Below are 19494 nucleotides of genomic sequence, written 5' to 3' on the forward strand. Positions count from 1 at the left end.
CTATTCTCAAATTCTCTCTTCCCTCCCTTTCTCTCTGCTCTCTCATCTTGTCAGGTGAACACGTCCCATCTGGCCCCGATGCTCTGCGAGGCGCCCCCTGCATAGAAAGTAGACGGTTCTGAGCCTCTGAGGGTGTCTGTGAGGAGAGCGGACCAGGAAGAGCCAGGCTGGCAGCGGCAACCTCAGTGAGCTGCCTTTTCCAATCAATACCACTGCTTTGTTCCCACCCCTGCGTCGGACTGCGGCATTCTCGCTCATTCTCGCTCCCTCCACTCCCCTGCATGTGGGAGCTCCCGCACTGGTGCTCATCCTCCCCATCCCCTCCAGTGTGTTCCCCAAAGGCCCAACTGTCTCTCCATCCCTCACACACATGACGGTACAATTGCTCTCACAGTAATGAGGAGCTGAATTTGGGAACTGGCATCACTGGAAATGGTCTTTATGCTAAAATGAAAGAAAACAAAACCTTACCCCACAAAATCAATTCTACGAGGAACAGGAGAGAATGCTCTGAGTTGTAAAAATAGGAGGCAGGAGGAGGCGTGAAGGTGGGGTCTTTACTCTTCGTTTCTGCCATTAACTAGCTGTGGGACCTTGGGCAAGCCTCGGTTTCCTTTTTCATGAAATGAAGCCTTGCATTTGATTCTCTTTGAGGCTTATTCAACCTAAAATGATTTCAAGTATTAGCAGGACATTTCCGGTGGGCTTTCTTTTCAATTTACACAAGATTCCTGATGCCAGTAAGACGTATTGATATGTAAATCAGAAGACTTTTACCCACATGTTTCACCTTCATGACAATGAGCCCCCAGGAGGGCTGGCTTGGCTCAAGTGAGACCCTGCAGAACTTCCTGACTGCCTGAAATTTTCTGGTGCTTAAGGAAAACCTCTTTCCTTCCCCGACATACATCAAGTACAAGATGAACCTCAAACCGTCCAGGTTTCAAGATTCTGTACTTGGAGCTAGAAGGCTAGAGCAGATGGCAGCCATCTTGGGGTCACTCCCCACCACGGAAGAGTGTTGATAGCCTCACACAAAGCCAACTGCAGGTTTAGAGATGTCCACTACCTCCTGCCCTGTGGGAACCAGGTGTCCCATAAGTACCTGTTGAATGAGTGAAAGTCACAGATATTTGATCACAGTATATCATAGTATGGCAGAGTCAGAAGGGCCCTAGAGCTCATTTAAAATCTCCCAACTGTTATCTACATGGACAGACTGAGGCCCACGGAAAGGAAGAGCCTAGACCCAGATCACACCGTGAATTAGAGCCTCAGACAGGCTAGAGCCTGGGTCTCCCGGCTCCCAAACCAGGACTTGGTGCGCTGATCAACTCTCCTCGCGTTCAACGTTGTGACTTGGCTCACACAGTCCTAGGATAACAATTTCCAGGGGCCCTTCTGGGTTTGGTGTAAATTATCTGAGCCTTTTAAGAGAGGCCCAGCTGGGGCCTCCTTCTTTCCTCTTGGGCTGGCTCTTTCTGTTGGTCTCTGTCAGGAGAACATTCTAATTTTCTCCCCTCTCTCCAGCAGTGCATGGCCACCTCATCACTCACTCTAACAGACCCTGCTGAGTACCCACAGTATATCTGGAAGCCATTTTCTGTTTGGAAGTCAGTGGCGGTCAGCCAACATTTCAGTAATATTTGCTTTCCTAAGGCTTAGACAAGTCAAATCCATTCACTCTCTTAGACTCGATCCCTCTTGCCTGGCATAATTTCCTCTCATCTAAGGCAAGCCAAAATTGAGCTTGGTGTATTTTCTCTCTTTCTCTTTCCCTTCCTGCCTCCTACCTTCCCTTTCTCCCTCTCTTTTCCCCTCCTTCCTTCATTCTTAGTCTTCTGTTTGTTGCCTCTTCTTTGTCTTCTCCTTCTTCCTCTCCTCTTGCTTCAACCCCCGTCTTCCTTCCTCTCTCTCTCTGTTCTTTATTCAACCAGTATAGAATCATAGCCCAAGGGGTGCCTGGGAGGCTCAGTTAGTTAAGGGGTTGCCTTCAGCTCAGGTCATGATCACAGGGTGTCCTGGGATCGAGCCCTGCATCTGGGTTCCTGCTCAGCAGAGAGCCTGCTTCTCTCTCTCCCTGTCTGCTGCTCTGTCTACTTGTGCACTCTCTTGCTCTCTCTCTGTCAAATAAATAAGTAAGTAGATAAATAAATGACAATATTAAATTTGAAAGCAATCTAGGAAAACATGTAAGCCAAACTTCCTGATTCTGTAGGCACAGAGACCAAGCTCCCAAGAGCTAGGGTATCAGTTACCTTGTCTTTGCCTCTGCAGTAATATCAGGAGTGGGGCGAGAATTTAGGCATCCTGACTCAGCTTAGGGCAGTTTGCATTAAATCTCAAGGCATCCTCTAATTTATCCTACATATGATGTAGGAAATTGTCGCGGTTCGGAGCTGACAGTCAAGAAAGAATTCTTGAGACTTCGTCAGTGCAAAAAGGTGGTGTCATTAAAGTACAGGTACAGGACTCATGGGCAGAAAGAGGTGCACTGCGGTCATGAGGATTGGCCGATTATATACTTTCAAGTTGGGAGGGGGTCTGGGTAGCCTTAGTCTCTAAGGAATTTTGGAAGCAAGATTACCAGGGTCTTGAAGGGGCTAACTGTTGTTAGGCAAAGGTCATTTATTACTGTCTAATGAAGCCTTGGTTGTGAGACCCTACGGATGTATATCGGTGGGCCATTCTCTTGGAGGATGATTGCTAACATATTTCTTGGGGTCGGGGGTAGCGATAAAGTTTCCAAAGGAATTTTTATATGTTAAAGTAGACTCACAGGATCCTGGGGGGCTGGGATAATGTTAAGGGAAGATTGACTTTTGCCCTTAGCAAAGTATTAACATTGAGGCAGCTGAGCTCCCAGAGGAAAATCTCTCTGACCCTGTCAAGGACTTGTCAATGGGCCATAAGCAGCAAGGAAATCTCAGTTTTCTCTTTTGCCTGTGTCTCCCACATCATATAAATAACACTGCTTTGGGCTTTATCTTTGCTGATTGCCCTGGAGCTCGGGTCAGATCTAGGAAAAAGCAGGAGACATGTTTGGATAATGCTAACCTCACTACTTCAACCCTCTGGGAGTCCATTTCCTTGCCTGTGAAGTGAGGATTCAGTTTCCCCATCCTGCAGACAACACAGGGTTGTGGTGGGAATCAGATGAAGTCATGAGGCCTCTTGGTTCTAGAGTGCTAGATGGAGGTCTGTTCCTGCCACTTGGTATTATTAGCCCTCTCCCTCCAATGGGAGCTCTCAATATTTCAAAGTTGTGTTTATTCTGTAGTGAATATTTGGGGCATCCTGGCAAGGAAGTTGGTATGATATTTTGGGGCAAAAGACCTCCTTTAGGAAGTCTCCCATTCATGGACTGCCTCTCTTGTGCTGGGCCCCAATCCCAGCAGGGAAGTAGCCACCTTCTCTGTCTGTATTTAAAGATCCCTCTGTCCCAGAGGGCAGCAGCTAGAAATAGACCAGGCACTTCCTTTGGAGTTTCACAAAAATGGATCCTTTGGGTCAAAGGCTCCTTAATCTGGAAAACACAAGCTGTTTGCCCGACTTGAGGCCTCAGCTGACTTCCTAGGTTTGAAGGAGCTTTGGTATGGAAAAATGGTTTGTGTTTTGAAGATTAAGGTCCTTTCATCCAAAAGATGCAATTTTTTTCCCCTTCTTTCCTCAAGCTCCCCATTCCTTTCTGGTTTAAAACCTGTGAGCCTCCTTTCTTATGCACAGATGGATTAGGTCACACCTTGCATCCCCAGCCAATGAGAAGGAGAGGACCTCAGCAAGTACTTCCAGCCCCCTCTTTCAGGACCAGCGCTTCTCTCCTCCTCCCCACCTGGGTGGATCATCCATGTAAATGCAGTAAAGTCAGCTAGGACTCTTTTTTAAGACCACAGATTCTGGGATTTTGCTTTCAGAATTGCTGATGAAGTTTGGAGGTGAAGGTGCATTTTAAAAGCAGAGGAGGCTCAGGACTCAGAAGTACCCCCAACTAGCTTAAAGTCACGTGGCACAGGATCCTGGGGACCATGTCGCCACAACGTAGGGGCTGACGGTGCAGGGTGGAAGCAAAGACCCAGATGTGCCCAGAATCAAACATCATGGGTGACTCTTAACTATCCACGATGTGACTTTGAATAAGTGACTCAGCTTCCCTGACCCTCACGTTCCTTATCTATGAAATGGGAATGGCACCATTATCTAGTGTGTCTGTTAGCTCCCCAGCTCCCCAGCACACAGCCTGCCAACCTATTGGCTTTCAGCAACTGGCACTTATTATTAGAGCTCCTTCCCCTGTGGGCCAGCCGATGTAAGCCCGTCTCACTCATCGAGACTGGACTGTTTTGTCCCTGCAGATTAGCTGGGGCTCTGCTGTCAGCTCTAGCTGGCTGATCTGTTCCACACACTCTTCATTTTCCTGAAACACAAGCACATCCATCTTGTGATGCTAGAAGAAGCACGAGAAGTTAAACAGAAATCCACGTGGTCTCTGGAGCTGGAGACTCAGAACTGAAACCCCATCCCTTCCACGTCTGAAATAATGTTTGTAAATTTCCTGACATGGCTCCTTTCATCCAGTAAATGTTCATGAATTATTTTTGATGAAGTTCTGGGATCTGGGTGAGGTTCGGTGGGGCGAGGTCCAGAGCCGACGGCTAACAAAGAATTCTTAAGACGTCGTTGGTGCAGAAAGGTGGTTTATTAAAGCATAGGGACAGGACTCATGGGCAGGAATAGATGCTGCCCCGGGGATGTGAGGAGTGGTCTCTTATATACTTGTAAGTTGGGAGGGGGTTAGGGATGGCATAAGTCTCTAAGGAATTTTGGAAGCAAGGTTTCTAGGACCTTGTGGGGCTAGCTATTGTTTGGGAGAAAGGTAATTTATTACCAGTAATAACACCTTCTCGTGAGACTCTTTAGATGTATATAGTGGGCCATATGCTTTGGAATGATTGTGGACACTATCTTGGAGGTTTAGAGATAAAGTTTCCTAAAGGAATTGTTAAAGTAGATTTACAGGATCCTGGTTGGGGGTAGGGGGTTGGTCAGGCTAGGATTGTCCTTTGCCCTTAGCAAAGCCTTAAGGTGGGGGTAGTTGAGTCCCTGGAGGAGAATCAAGTCACTCTGCCTGTTTTAAGGGCTTGTCAGTAGGTAAGGAAATTTAATATTTTTTCTTCTGCCTCTGTTTCCCACATCAATTTTCACCACAATCATTAGTAGAGTCAGGACTCAAAAATGGTGGCGAGAACGATTAAACCCAGAGTTCCCAAATCAAGCAATGTAGCTGGGAAGCCATGCTTAGAGAGGTGGGAAGCTTTCTTGAAACCACGCAGAGGGGGCTAGATGAGCCCTTCCGAATCAGACAGCGTGAGGATTTTCTGTTGGGAGACTGAGATTTGAAGGACGGTGGGAAGAACCCTGGTTATCGCTCATGGTGCTGCATGACTTTTGAACAACAGTGAGGCCTTTCCTGGAATTAAGCAATGGCCACAAATGATGCTGCCCATCAGCCTCTTCTGCCAGGACAGTGGATCTTACGCTTTAGTTTATGTGGTATTTACCTGGAACATTTATTAAAAATGCCTATGTGTGTTGAGAAATTGTTGTTTTCTGCTAGGGCCTTGTGTGTGGCCAGCAATAAGAAACCAACGCTGGATTAAGGTTAAAACACACACACACACACACACACACACACACACACACACACACACACCAAGGGCAGATTTCTGAATGTTTCTGACTGTTCTCCCCTGTTACATAGAAATAGTAACCATATCTTCTTCAGAGGCCTGTCTTGAGAGCTGAGGGAATCTTGTGCCTTGTTAAAGGAATTTACAGATATTACCATGCTAAATGTTAATTTTCTCAACTCTGGAAGGAGAGGTATAAATCTCTTCCCTCTGTATATTAAAGTTGCTCTGAGATAAGTGAGAATCCAACCCTTTGTAGCCAGAATCATGCTGGTGTGCAGGGGTGGGATGAGAAGGGCCTTAAGAGAGAGGAGTGGGAGAGCATGTGTAGAGTCTCCAAGCCGACCACCTTTTTAAAATCTCTAATGGTCCAGCCAGCACCTACTTAAACACTCAGATATGTGTCCCCTGACTTCTTCCTTGGGGTTCCATGACTGTCCTGGACAAGCAGCAGCTGTAACTGTAATGGTTCTTTGGGTTTTTCGTTTACAAAGCCCTGTGGGAAGGAATGAAGCTGTTGCACAAGAACTAGCAAAGCCCAAGGAGCTTCTACACCAATGGATCCACCAGGATCGTTCCAGCTGTTCTCATTCGTGACCTGATGGACGCTTCAAGCCAAGGGTCAGAACTTTTGATGAGTAAATGTTGAAATTTAGGTTCAGATGGAAACCTAAGTGTTTTTTTATTTATTTGCTCCACTGAATATTAAGAATAGATGAGCCATAGGGAAGAATTCAGAGCCATTAACTCGGCAGAACACTGTTTATTTATTGAACAGTTATATTTTGAGCATCTGCGTAGTGCCAGCTCCCATCTTTGGCATTCCTTCCTAACCCCAGAATCTTCCGTATGCTTCTGTAGGGCCAGCAACCTTTTCTCACTCATCTCTGCTCCCCAGGCAGCATCTGGTTTAGTGATTTGCACACAGTAGGTGGGTTTGCATGATTCTGTCACTGGTCCTACTACCTGAAGTGCCTTCTCTTCTGTCCCTTTCCCCCCACTTCACTCCTTGAATCATTGGAGCCTTAGTAACATCTCAGCACCCCTGAGAAGACCTCTTTAACAGGCTCTGTTTGACTTACTTTCTGTTTATTCCAACAACACTGTTTAGATCTCTGATAAAACTCAATCCAGACTTCAGACTTGGAGTATACAGATTTATCACCCTTACCAGCTCTGTGGCTCCCTAAAGCCGTGGACACTTTCTTATTTTTCTTTGATTCTCCAGTGGCTGGTACAGAGGCTGGCATTCTACCCCAATGCCAGAACCCCATGCTGTTCTTTTCAGTCAGCACTAATTTCTTTTCTTGGTCCTATTTTTCTTTTTTCCTTTAATTCTATATCTGTCCTCAGCGTTTATAAATATCCTCATCCTATGAAGAAAAAACAAAATCCTCCATTGACTGTTCACTTTCCTCTCTGGTGGAGAGAAAAGGAGCCTTGGCTAATGATTTTTTGATCTTCCTTTCTTTTCCAAGTGCTTTACACCCTCTGCCTCTGTGTACTCATGCCCCATTCACACCTTAATCTCTTTCAATGAATATTCGGTTCCCACCTAAGCATTGAAAACTGTCACCACCTCTGTATTTTTAATTCCAATAAGCATTTTGAGCCCTTATCTTGTTGGGCTCTTCTCTTAAACGTTTCTGCTCCTTTGGCTTCGTTGACAATATTCTCTCATGATTCTTGTTCTCCTCCTCCTCTTACAGTACCTTCTTCTTCTACCTCATGGGGTTCTTTTCTTCCTCATCCTGCCCAATTTCTCTGTGCGTGTTTCCTAACACTCACCCAAGAGTCTCACACAAGAGTTCTCATCCATTTCCAGAGCTCTAACCACCATGAGTTCCTACTGATTTACAAATGTCTACTCCTAGCCCTGGCCTCTCTGTTGATTTGGGCATGAAGATTCTAGAGTCCAGTTCTGACCTGAATGTTCAGCAGACCCCTCAAACTCAACGGGTTCAAGAGGGAACTTGTCCCATGAATGGACATTCTTTTTCATTATTGTTTATCACGCATGACGTTGTCATCAGTCTGATCATCAAAGCAGACTTAGGAGTCACCACAGACATCTTTCTTTCCCACCCCAACCAACCAGTCTCCAAATCTTGCTAATTTTATCCTCCGCTCTTTTAAACTTTCTGTCAAATATAAGATATCTTTTTCAGACCCTATATGACCTAGACTACTCCAATGGCCTCCTCAATTTTATTCATGTCCCTTCTTAAATCCGTTCACTGCCCCTACATTTGGAGTAATCCATCTAAAATGAAATTCTAACATAGAACCCCTCTGTTTAAAAGACTGCAGTGGCTCCCTGTGGTCTCAGAGGTCTAATCCCACATCTTGATTTGTTGAGTTCATTCATTGAATAAGTGCTGATTTATTGCCTACTCTATGGATCCAGAGCCTAGGTATACAATAGGGAGAGGGGGGAAGAATCTATGCCTTTAAGAAACTACCAGTCATGTGTAAAGCCATGATTATAAAGCCTGTGACCCTATTTAGCTCCTTTGCTTCATTTCCTGCCACTTCCTGCTTCAAAATTCCCACTGAGGAATCTTTGAAATGTTTTAGATCTTATATTCACACCATACTTCTTCATTCCTTTCACATGTTTCTCTCTTGGCCTGAAATATCAAGCCCACATTTGTCACCTCATAAATGCCTCTTTATCTCCTTAGTCCTCACATGGGTGTCATCTCCGGGGAGCATTTCTTGGACACCCTCCCTGGGGGCTCCATCCTCCACAGAGCATTGGGCATATTCCATCTTTGCCCTGTTACATTATGTGCAATATATATTTCTTTGTCCGTTTCCTACTCTGGACTGTGAGAGCTAATTAAAACTGTAGGGACATTCAACAAATATTTATTGAATTTTACCAAACTGGCCCAGAAAAGACATTCTAAAATGTTTATTTCACTTTCCTTTTTGAAAGCTCTTTGGTAGAGACTGCTGATAATTTTGAGGGAATGCTTAAAAGGCAGTTTCCCTGAATTTAGATCATATTCCTAAATGTGGCTCCAAATGAAATATTTATGAAGGAAGAATACTATGCATAACTTACATTGTTAATTACAAACAACAAAAAAAAGAGTCTTCTGGATCCTTTCAAAAGTCACACAAATAATTAGTCTGCATATTTCAGTTTTCTTTCAGATTACTATGGCCTTCCCTAGATTTACCATTTCTAGAAGCTTCACACCTCAATTTAACTTATCAGCCATTCTCTTCATTAACATCTTCACAGTTAATTTGTAGTTGTTCATGATTGTCAAAATAAGGAAACCACAACTTGAGGATGGTGTAGTTTCTTACTTTGGTGTGTTCAAGCACTGAGTCATAGAACATAAAATTGGCTTGGGTTGAAGTTTATTTCTGTCCATTAAAATAATGTGTCATTGGAAAAATAACAGTTTTTTAAAAAAGAGTCTCAGTTTTGTCATCTACAAAACATGATCTACTAATGCTGCTATATATTTCGTAGGATCATCCAATGGGTGGAATGTCATGGGCCATGAGAAAGAGTTTGGCATAGTATCTAGCATAGCCTAGGTGCACAGTGGTCTTTCACCATCTTACTGATTCAGTTAAAATATAATGTAAAGCATGAAGAGCCTATTGCAAAATTGGGAAATGGGTCTGGACAGCACAAGAAGAGGGAACAGCATGAGCAGTGTGAGGCATCAAAGTTGATAGTGCCCTTGGTCAATGTTGTTGGGGGAAGTTTTCTAGAGAACTGGATAAATGGTGGGTGGGATGTGAAAAAGTAGACGTAGGATATAGCGAGTATATATGAGATGCAGCACATAAACTTTGCTAAATGCAAGACTAAGAGGTAAGGTGATCCACCAGGGAACTACTGAGTTGTTCAATGAAGGGGGAGGGGTGTCACGGTCATATCTGTGTTTGGAAAAATCCATCTGGCAACCTCAGTGGTGCTTAGGTTGGAGGCGGCAGAGATACATGAAGCAGGAAGACCAGTGGGAAGATGATTGTCATAGTCCCAAGTGAGAGAGAGCCATGTTTTGAATGACAGATAGCAAGATGAAATGGGCTTCAAAAAGAGATATTTCTGGGGTACCTGTTTGGCTCAGTGGGTTGGGCCTCTGCCTTTGGGTTAGGGTTAGCTCAGGTCATGATGCCAGGATCCTGGGATGGAGCCCCGCATTGGGATCTCTGCTCAGCGGGGAGCATGCTTCCCCCTTCCCCTTTGCCTGCCTCTCTGCCTACTTGTGATCTCTCTTTCTCTGTCTCTCTGCCAAACAAATAGATAAATAAATAAAATCTTTAAAAAAAGAGAAAGAGATATTTCTCAGGTAACGTGTGCAAGGGAGAGAGAGAGAGAGAAGCAAAAGATGTGCAGCATCACACTGAGGTTCACAGAGAAGGGCAGAGTGGTCAAAAAAAAAAAAATTAAAAAGTGGCTGGAGAGGAAAACAACTTAGCAGGCTGTGGATGTGGGTGGTGCTGGTGGTGGATCTGGTTGAAGGGAGTCGAAGCAGACTTCCAGAACGATCTCAGGCCTCTCACAGGAATGGAACGTCACAGACTGTTGTTCTCTCGAATGGGGAATACCAGAGAAGGCGAAGTTTGAGAGCCTGATGATTGCTTTAGTCTGGGATATTTTGAGTTTGAGAATTGAGAATCCTGGATTGAGAAATCCAGAATTTCCTAGAGATGTTGATTATGTGATTGAAAATAATAATATAAAATACATGAATTATAATGAATACTAATGAAAATTATAATATAAAATACATGAATTATAATGAATACCATTCCAGTGGTTTCTAGGTTTTTTTTTTTTTTATAATCACACACCTACCAGTTAAAATGGTTGACTAAACACTTCCCTATGAATGTATGTATATAAATTACTTACTCATGTTGTCTTTGTCAGTTAATATCACAACTCCCTGCTGTGTGATATTTACTTAGAGCAAGGGTCAGCATTAATAATAGTAAATATAAATACATAGTGTCATTAGTCCTCTTGATCATCTTAAATTATTTTGGCCAATTCCAGACAGATCTAATTAGATCCTTCGTTTTTTGACTTGGCAACATAATGTGGCTGATCTTCCATCATTTTCTTGTTCCCATTGGCTTAAATTATAATTCTGGTAAATCCATCATTTCTTTGTAAGCCATGTGACCATTTCATGAGAGCTGGTTTAGTTAAATCGGATCATGTAATTTTAAACTCCCTATCACCAGGCACATATAAACGCCAAGGCATCACAGCGCACTGAAAGTGAGGAAAGATGGAGCCCAGCTTCTCCATGCTGTCAGGCTCCCACTCTTCACTCCAGTATACCTCGTGGTTTGTGACTATCTTCTGTTTGGTCTGAGTATTGAGAATAGTATTAAACATGTACACCAGAACTTCTAGGATTCTTTCTAGCTTGGTTTACCTTGATTAGCGATGCTGTCAGGCTCCCACTCTTCACTCTAGTACACCTCGTGGTTTGTGACTGTCTTCTGTTTGGTCTGAGTATTGAGAATAGTAATAAACATGTACACCAGAACTTCTAGGATTCTTTCTAGCTTGGTGTACCCTGATTAGCGAATTCTAATTGGACTTCATAGGACTTTTACCTGGAGCTGGGCATTGAGTGACGTGTTTTAATGCATGAAATCTTGACTTTGATCAAACAGGATTCATAGCGTAAAATCGGAAACACGAACAGACAGAGTTCGATTCTAGTCTTCCACAGTTTAAACTTACTCTCTAATCAGGTCTTCCCTGACATTTGGATGACAGTCAAGGGAAGTCCATGATTTTTTCAAGTTATGTTCACCTCTTTCCCTCACATATGGTTTTGGTTCAGTGTCTAGGTCAGTATGTTACAACAAACAAATTTAATTTTATTTAAGGTGGAGACATCACTCTTCCCCCAGGCTCTGCTGTCTTTCCGTGGCTTATGATTTTGGTCTGTCTCCTTCATCTTGCTAAACTTGCTCATGTCTTGATCAAGATGCAAGATTTGGTCAAGCATGGATGGACAAAGAAAGAGCCTATCTTCCTCAACTAGTACTTTTTGGAAGAGTTAGCATCAGTGCTCCCAGGGCTTAGCAGGTTTAGTGCTAATGTTTTTCACATATAGCACTTTGGGGAAATATCTGAAGCTTCCCTTCTTCTCTGGGATCCCTTACTTGTGATTTCTTTGATGAAGGAAAATGCACCTCTTTCCAGCTGCTTACGGACCAGTAGGGGACCCTTGGTAAATGGCAGTGCGATTCTAGTTTCCTTTTGCTGGGATCACCTCTCCCTCCAGGTGGGAATCTAGGGCAACCTCTCCTGGCTTTCTTTTGTATGCCCCTCACGCAGGATCCATGGGGAATACATTCCTTTAGGAATGAGCTAAGCGGTCATTTCTCAAATTGCAGCCTCTACTCTACACCAGGTTTCAGCCTGCCCCTCCTTAGGTTTCCCTCTTTAGAATTATTTTTTCAGATTTCTCTGGTATGAGTTAGACACCGATCAGCCATATCCCCCTAAAAGCCCCTGGGGAACATTGATCATGTTCTTTGAGTGATCTTGTTGAAGCCTGAAGTGCAGGGCAAACCCTCTCATGCTCCCTGTGTGGGGGGGTGAGCAGGAGCGTTCACAGCACAAAGCTACTTCTCACTCAGGCTCCGCTCCTGATCCCAGCATCCAACTCTTTATGCCATCGTGTGGGTTAAGAATCTCAAAAGGTGCATTTTGGCTACCTTTTTTTAAGTCCTGTAGAGTGGGCATATACCTCTCTCTAGAATATCATATCTATTAATTTGAGCTTCGGGTGAACTGAGATCAACATAGTTGCATTTTAAAATTCCATTTAGGACGCCTGGGTGGCCCAGTGGGTTAAGGGTCTGCCCTTGGATCAGGTCATCATCTCAGGGTCCTGGGATAGAGCCTCCATGTCTGGCTCCATTCAACAGGGAGTCTGTTTCTCCTTCTCCCTCTGCCTCTCTCACTCACTCACTCTCTCTCAAATAAAAATAAAATCTTTAAAAAATTTTTTAAAAATCCCATTTAATCCTTGTCTGATCTCTAAGAGATATTGTACCTTTTGTTTTTTTTTAAAGATTTTATTTATTTATTTGACAGACAGAGATCACAAGTAGACAGAGAGGCAGGCAGAGAGAGGGGAAGGGAAGCAGGCTCCCTGCCAAGCAGAGAGCCTGATGCGGGTCTCGATCCCAGGACCCTGGGATCATGACCTGAGCTGAAGGCAGAGGTTTTAACCCATTAACCCACCAGGTGCCCTGATATTGTACCTTCTGATACTGCCCACATTTCACAGATGGAGAAAGTGAGGCACCAGGGGGATTTCTTGTGTGCTTATGGTCACCCAGCTTTGTAGATGGTTATCTGGTGAGAAATGTATTCCAGAGATCCAGATGTAGACGTTGAAGCTTGCATGAGGTTATCAGGATGTCCCTGCCTTAGGAGGCAAGCACGGTGGGTGACCTCAGATCAGGCAGTCAGCCTCAGGGTCTTCTAGAATGGGAGACTGAGGGAATGATTCCTTTCCACCCTCTGGCCCAGAATGTGAGCAATGGCCCAGCAATCCAAGCAGAGGGCTCCTGGGGAGGAGCTTGGTGATCATGCTGCTGGAAGACCCTTCTCTGTCTCTTTGTCCTGCATGTGTTCCTCTGATGTAAATAATTTACAATGGCAACGGTTAGACAGTGTGCTCTGTGTGGGATGAACCCGATTCCCTTAATAACACTCCAGGCTTATATATAGCACGGTTCAGCCAAGGACCCACATGCTCTCCAGGCCACAGCCCCCATCAGCAGCTCCCCATCCACCAGGGCATCTAGCAGCAGCAGGCCTGTGACTCACTCAGGGTCACAGGAGGTCAAGGGCAATGCTTGGAATAGAACCAGCCTCTCTTTCACAGGCTCTAAACCCCAGTGGCAGGAAGTTCCCTTTATGAATATTGGGAAAACAGCAGTCCTTACAGGCATGGTAGTAGATGTCCAGGACTCTCTAGCTCAGAGGATTGGGGGCTGTGGTCCTTGAGCAGGGGAGTTTGCATTTATAATTACTTATTGTCTATTTGTTTATTGATTCTGGCAGAGAAGGCAAGTGGACAGTGGCTCAACCCAACAGTTGCAGGGGACAGTGAATTGGATTCTCCCAATGTTGATAAAAATGTAGGGATTGATGAATGACCTTCCTGGGCAGTGTCATAAAGCAGAAAAGGCTCTTCCTAGCTCCACACTGTCCAATTAAAGGACAACACTGCCCATGTGTGTAATTTTAAAGCTTTAGCGGCCACATTCAAACAATGATAGGTGAAAAAAATTCTAATAACACATCTTATTTAACCTACTACAGCCAAAACAGTAATATTTCAACATGTAATCAATATAAATATTAGGGAGATATTTTAGATTTTTTTTTTTTATTCCTACTGAGTCTTGAAATCCAGTGAGTGTGTATTTCATTCAGCACATCTCAGTTTGGACCCGCGATCTGGATTGCAAACGCTTCAGAGCCACGTGTGGTCAGTGGTTCCCACATGGGCCAGCACGGCCTCCAGTTCTAGCTCTGCCGTTTGCCAGCTTTGTGGTGCGGGGCCACTGACTTACCTTTTCCAGACCTCAGGTTCCCCTCCCCACGTGTGTCAGGTGGGGACTGTAACTTGTTCCCGTGTTGCTGCGAGGGCACCCGTGCAGAGCTGCTCTGAGCACGTCCTCAGTGCTCAGTGAGTGCAAGAGTCCTTCCTCAAACGGACTCGCCAGCACCCAACTGCTGGAACCTCCCCATAGGTGGCCTCAGACCACATCCAGAGGTAAACCGCTACCGACCCTTCCTCATTTCCTTCCTTCCACGGACATTCCTTTTGCTCTCAGGCATCCGCACCGCTCACTCTTTCCTTTCCTTCAGGTCTCTGCTCCAAATCCTCTTGGCAGGTCAGAGGGAGAGACACGCAGACAGAGGTAAAGCTCATGGGCTCTGTTCTCACGAAAGCCCCTGCCATCCTGTGTGCTTCCATGAGCAACCCCCTATCCTCCTGCTCTCTCCCACCCCCTAGACTTGTTGGACGCCACCAGCTCTGCTAGGACTTCCCTTTCTCGGTCTCTGCTGAATAAAACCTTCCGTGCTATTTAAGGACCTGCTCAAATACCACCTCTCCTATAGGATCCTTCCTGGTCTCTTTGTTGAAAATAAAACCTTGGCCTCTGCTCCTCCACTGGACGTTTTTTTCTCTAGTTGTGGTCATTGTCATGAAAGTGTATTTCGTATTAGAATTCCTCTTGCATGGGAGTGACCTCCCCCTCCCTATAAGTTGACTCTCTGGAGGGTGGGACCTAATTGCAGCAGGTGCGCAGTGGAGGCAGGAGAATGTAGTGGAAACTCTAGAGATTTTATAAAAGGAGAGACGTGGATTAGTTTTGAGCTTAGGAAAGTCACTCCGTGTCTCTGAGCCCCAAAGTGCTCACCTCTTAAATGCGTAGCCGTCTGTGAAGAAACCTCGTGAAGAAACCATTATTAACATCTAGTCTGTACTGGGTGCTTTGGCTACTACCAAGACAACAGACTTTTTTAAGACCCAATTCCACAGTAGATGCTCAATAAATATCCGTCACAGGTCCCTGCGTCTCTGGTACAGTTGGTGCTATTATGGGCCTGTTCACAGAATGGGAGTCCCTGTGTCTCCCTGATAAGACATTTTGGGAACATGCATACATTCTTGCCCAGCAAAATATCCATGTCTATTTAAAGGCACCCTTAGAAATTTTCATTTTCATTTTTTTTTCTGTGCATTATCGTGATTTTCTAAATCAGCAGAGATATGTTCACACAATTCTTCCATGAAGCACTGAAACCCACTTGCTGGGATGCAGAGTATCTCACAAGCCCCCGCGACAGAGAAGGCTCAAACACAGCCACATGTACCCGCTGCCCTGCTGAGACAGAATGATGGCCAGGACCTGGAAGACAGGTGCCTGGCCTAGTCACGGTCTTGAGAAAAAAGAGTTGGGTTAGCCAGGGTTTAACTTTGCACGACTGACATTTGTGCCCAGGGTTCTTTCTGGTAGGGCCGTCCTGGGCATTGTGGGATGTTGAGCAGAATCCCTGACTGCTACCCGCGAGACGCCAGTCAAGCACCCTCCATCGGGACATTCGAAGTTGTCCCTTGTGTGTGTGTGTGGGGTGGGGGCAACAAGACTGCCACTTGGGAAACAGTGGATTCGATGGTTCAAATGTTAGCTAATTCTAGGCCTATGGCCTGAGAGCTCCCTCTCTCGCTCTCTCTCTCTCTCTCTCTCTCTCTCTCACACACACACACACACACACACACACACACACACACACACACCGCACGCATGCATTGCTCTTCCATGGATAGGCTCATACCTCGTCTGAAAGCTGCAGTGCTCCCCATCTTGGTTGCTTGCACAGGGCCTCATAGCCAAGCACTCCCCCTGTGCTCCCACCCCGCACCCACTCACAGCCCGAGCCTTGGCGAAGGCTGAAAGGGCGGCATGCTGTGCTGTCAGTGTGCGGTAGCTCCCCACCAGGATCTGCGAACAATCCCCTCTACCCCTCGCATGCCACTCAGGTGGGCTCCGGCAGAAGGCTGGCAGCTGCCGCTGCTGCAGTTCTGCGCGCGGCACGGACGGCTTTGTTTTAGGCTCTGAGCGAAACTTCAGGCCACCGCTTCTGCCAGCCCACCCCTCGGCTCACGTGCTTCCGTCCTGTGCCCCGACAGCGGGGGCTTGCCGCGCCGAGGAGACTTCTGCAGCTCCTCGTAATAAAATGGTGCAGTTGGGCAACAGAGGGAAATAGCCCGTGGGGTAGGAAATTCACATCTCCGTCTTTCTGCGTTTTTTTCTCTTTCTTAGCTTTGCTTTCTTCCCATTTTCTGCCAGGAGAGTAGACAACTAGGGTAGCCCATGTCTTCATGTTTATATGTGGTTTTACACTTGACAAAATGTGTTCTTGCCATTTTTAAACGATAGACCTAAAACTCTGAGGTCTGGAGAAAAGATGGGATTGTCCTGAGTCGCACAGAGAGCCATGTGTAGAGACGGTCTTTCAAAGGTTCTTGCCAGCTAAAGCCAAAGCAGAAAGCAGACCCAGAAACAAGCATCAGAAAAGATACTGAGGACCAACTTGCACACAGAATGAGAACCAGAGCTGTGAGAAAGAAACAACCAACACTTCTTTTTAAAAGATTTTATTTATTTATTTGAGAGAGAAAGAGAGCACACGGAGAGTGCGAGGGCAGGGGAGGAGAAGGAAGGAGAGGGAGAAGCAGACTCCCCACTGAGCAGGGACCCTGACAAGGGGCTCGAATCCAGGACTCTGGGATCATGACCTGAGCTCAAGACAGATGCTTAACTGACTGAGCCACCCAGGTGCCCCCAACTAACACTTTTTGAGAGAAAGAGAAACAGGAGATGATTTTTGAGGGTCCAAGCTCGGCTGGCTACTGGAAAATACATAGAACTTGGTCAGGGCGGTGGAGACCATGCACAGAGACTCTCCCAGCAGGGACCAAGTGGACAGGATCAGTGTCAGCATTCATCATTGTCATTAACCTCATCATCGTTGATGCCGTTTATTGGGCACTTAATAAAAGGCAAACACTAGGTGGGACATTGTACATAAATTATGTCAGTCCATTCTCACACCATGTTTTATAGATGACGTAGGGGGACACAGGGATGTTCAGGGACTTGCCTGAAATGCTTCTCTTGATAACTGGTGGGACCTGGATTCAAGGCTGCCTTTCAATGTTGAGGAAGATAAGCTCTTCTAGAATAAGCAGGGTGCCAAGCTAGTAAGTAGAAAATGAAGGTAGAATACAAACGTGTACTCTTGCAAACTTTTAAGTATCCAAAGGCTAAGCATGGCCCGTGGTCTCTCTTCTCTCCTTGCCACAAAGAGCCTCTGCCCCAGCTCTCCCTCAGTCTTAAAAATTTCTCCAGTATGGTACCAAGGTGCTAGGCTATCAATCCCCACAAAAGAGGAGGTGGGCAAGGACCCACCTGATCCCTTGGCCCTTAGTTTCTCGTCTGAACATCAGGGAACCATGAGGCTCGGAACCCTCAGCGGTGAATTCTCTGGTCTCTTGTGCTTCTGTCTCCACATGCCTCCCTGGACATAGGGGACCCAGGTCCTGTCTCCTTTCCTTCCATTCATCCTTCGAACACATTTGCCCGAAACACCTATGGTGTGACAAGTGCCAAGGTAGAGGCATCGAAGCCCACTCTCTCTTCTGCACCTGAGGAGGCTGCGTCTTTACGAGGCTAAGCCTCGGTCTGTGCTCAGGCACGCGCCGTGCTCACGGCAACGCAGGAACGTGAGCTCAGATCTCCGGAGAGGCCATGCCCTTCACCAGAAGTCATCCTGGTTTTTGTAAACCTTAACACACTTGACTGATGTAACATTATGAAGGTATGTTAACGGCATTTTTTTTTCTGTGCCTTTCTCTTCCTTTTATTTTGTTTATTTTTTTTTCCTCTCTCTCTTTCCTGTCTCCCTTTCTTTCTTGTCCTTTTTTTTTTCTTTCTCCCTTTTTTTTTTTTTTTTTTTTTAATTCTTTCTCCTCAGGACTCCACAGAATGGAGCAAGAATGAGAGGAAAAAGGCCGGCAGAAAAGCATGAACTGGAGGTTTGTTGAGCTCCTCTACTTCCTGTTTGTATGGGGCCGTATCTCCGTGCAGCCCTCCCACCAGGAACCAGCTGGGACAGACCAACATGTCTCCAAGGAATTTGATTGGCTTATTTCAGACAGGGGGCCTTTCCACCACTCCAGGAGCTATCTATCCTTTGTGGAAAGACACCGTCAAGGATTTACAACCAGATATAAAATATACAGGTAAGACCTGGGTTGAGCTTGTCCCCATCTCCCGTGCCTTTCGTTCATAGAGTGCTATTTGGGGTCAGGCATGGGTATGGGTCTCGCCGTATGGAGGAACAATGGGCCAAGGGGTCAGGAGGCTGTTTGTAGTTTCACCTTGTTTTTGTACTTTGCACAAGAGATGAACCATGACAAGGACAAGAGCGAATAGCTAACATCTACTGAGTGCTGACTGTGGGTTAGGCGTGGATGGTGCTTACTGCCTGGTATACACGATCTCAGTTAAGCCTTTGTCATAGTCGTCATGGGTAGAATTTACTTGTTCTCTCCATTTTACGCACGACGTCACTGGTCTTCAGCTAGGCCGAATGATTTGCCTGAAGTCCCACTGGCAGTATGTGATAGGCCTCAGCTTCATACCATGTTTTATCTGCACCCACAGTCACAGGACTTTTAATCAACCACATCAGATGAAGGTAGTGTTGTTGGCAAATGCTATTAATGTACCAACCTCCTCCCTAAACCTATTCATGCATCTGGAAACAAGTAGGGGCCATCAAAGAATAGCTTTTGCTGATTTGGTTCTTGATCTGTTGGAATGTCGCTCACCCAAAAGGACTTAGCATAACGTTTTTTCCTCTTTGAAACCATCTTCAATTCTCCCCATTCCATTCTTTTACCCTCTCTTTGATAGTCTCACAGCTCTCTATACATATATCCCTTTAGTTTTAAATGGTCTGAAGTTAGAGTGCATCTTTGTATTCCTTTCTCACATAACTAGAAACCCATTGAGGGCAGGACTTAGATGCAATTCAGTTCTAGATCTCTTTTTTTTTTTTTAAGAATTTTATTTATTTTATTTTATTATTTTTTTAAGATTTTATTTATTTATTTATTTGACAGAGAGAGATCACAAGTAGGCAGAGAGGCAGGCAGAGAGAGAGAGAGAGGAGGAAGCAGGCTCCCTGCTGCGCAGAGAGCCCGAT

General features: G+C 45.4%; 1 protein-coding gene across 2 annotated transcripts in view; it reads left to right on the forward strand.

The window, feature by feature from the left end:
* Positions 1–19494, forward strand: part of BRINP1 (BMP/retinoic acid inducible neural specific 1) — a 172189-nt gene that overhangs the window by 28536 nt on the left and 124159 nt on the right. Inside the window, exons 2-3 of one of the 2 annotated variants that reach the window (XM_059410930.1) lie at positions 55–185; positions 18259–18526. In XM_059410930.1, the coding sequence (XP_059266913.1) occupies positions 18309–18526 (218 nt within the window). In that variant the 5' untranslated portion in view covers positions 55–185; positions 18259–18308. The remainder of the gene's footprint in view (positions 1–54; positions 186–18258; positions 18527–19494) is intronic. The other variant, XM_059410929.1, reaches the window with a different exon arrangement.

The sequence above is a fragment of the Mustela nigripes genome, chromosome 9 (assembly GCF_022355385.1).
Source record: "Mustela nigripes isolate SB6536 chromosome 9, MUSNIG.SB6536, whole genome shotgun sequence".
NCBI lineage: Eukaryota > Metazoa > Chordata > Mammalia > Carnivora > Mustelidae > Mustela > Mustela nigripes.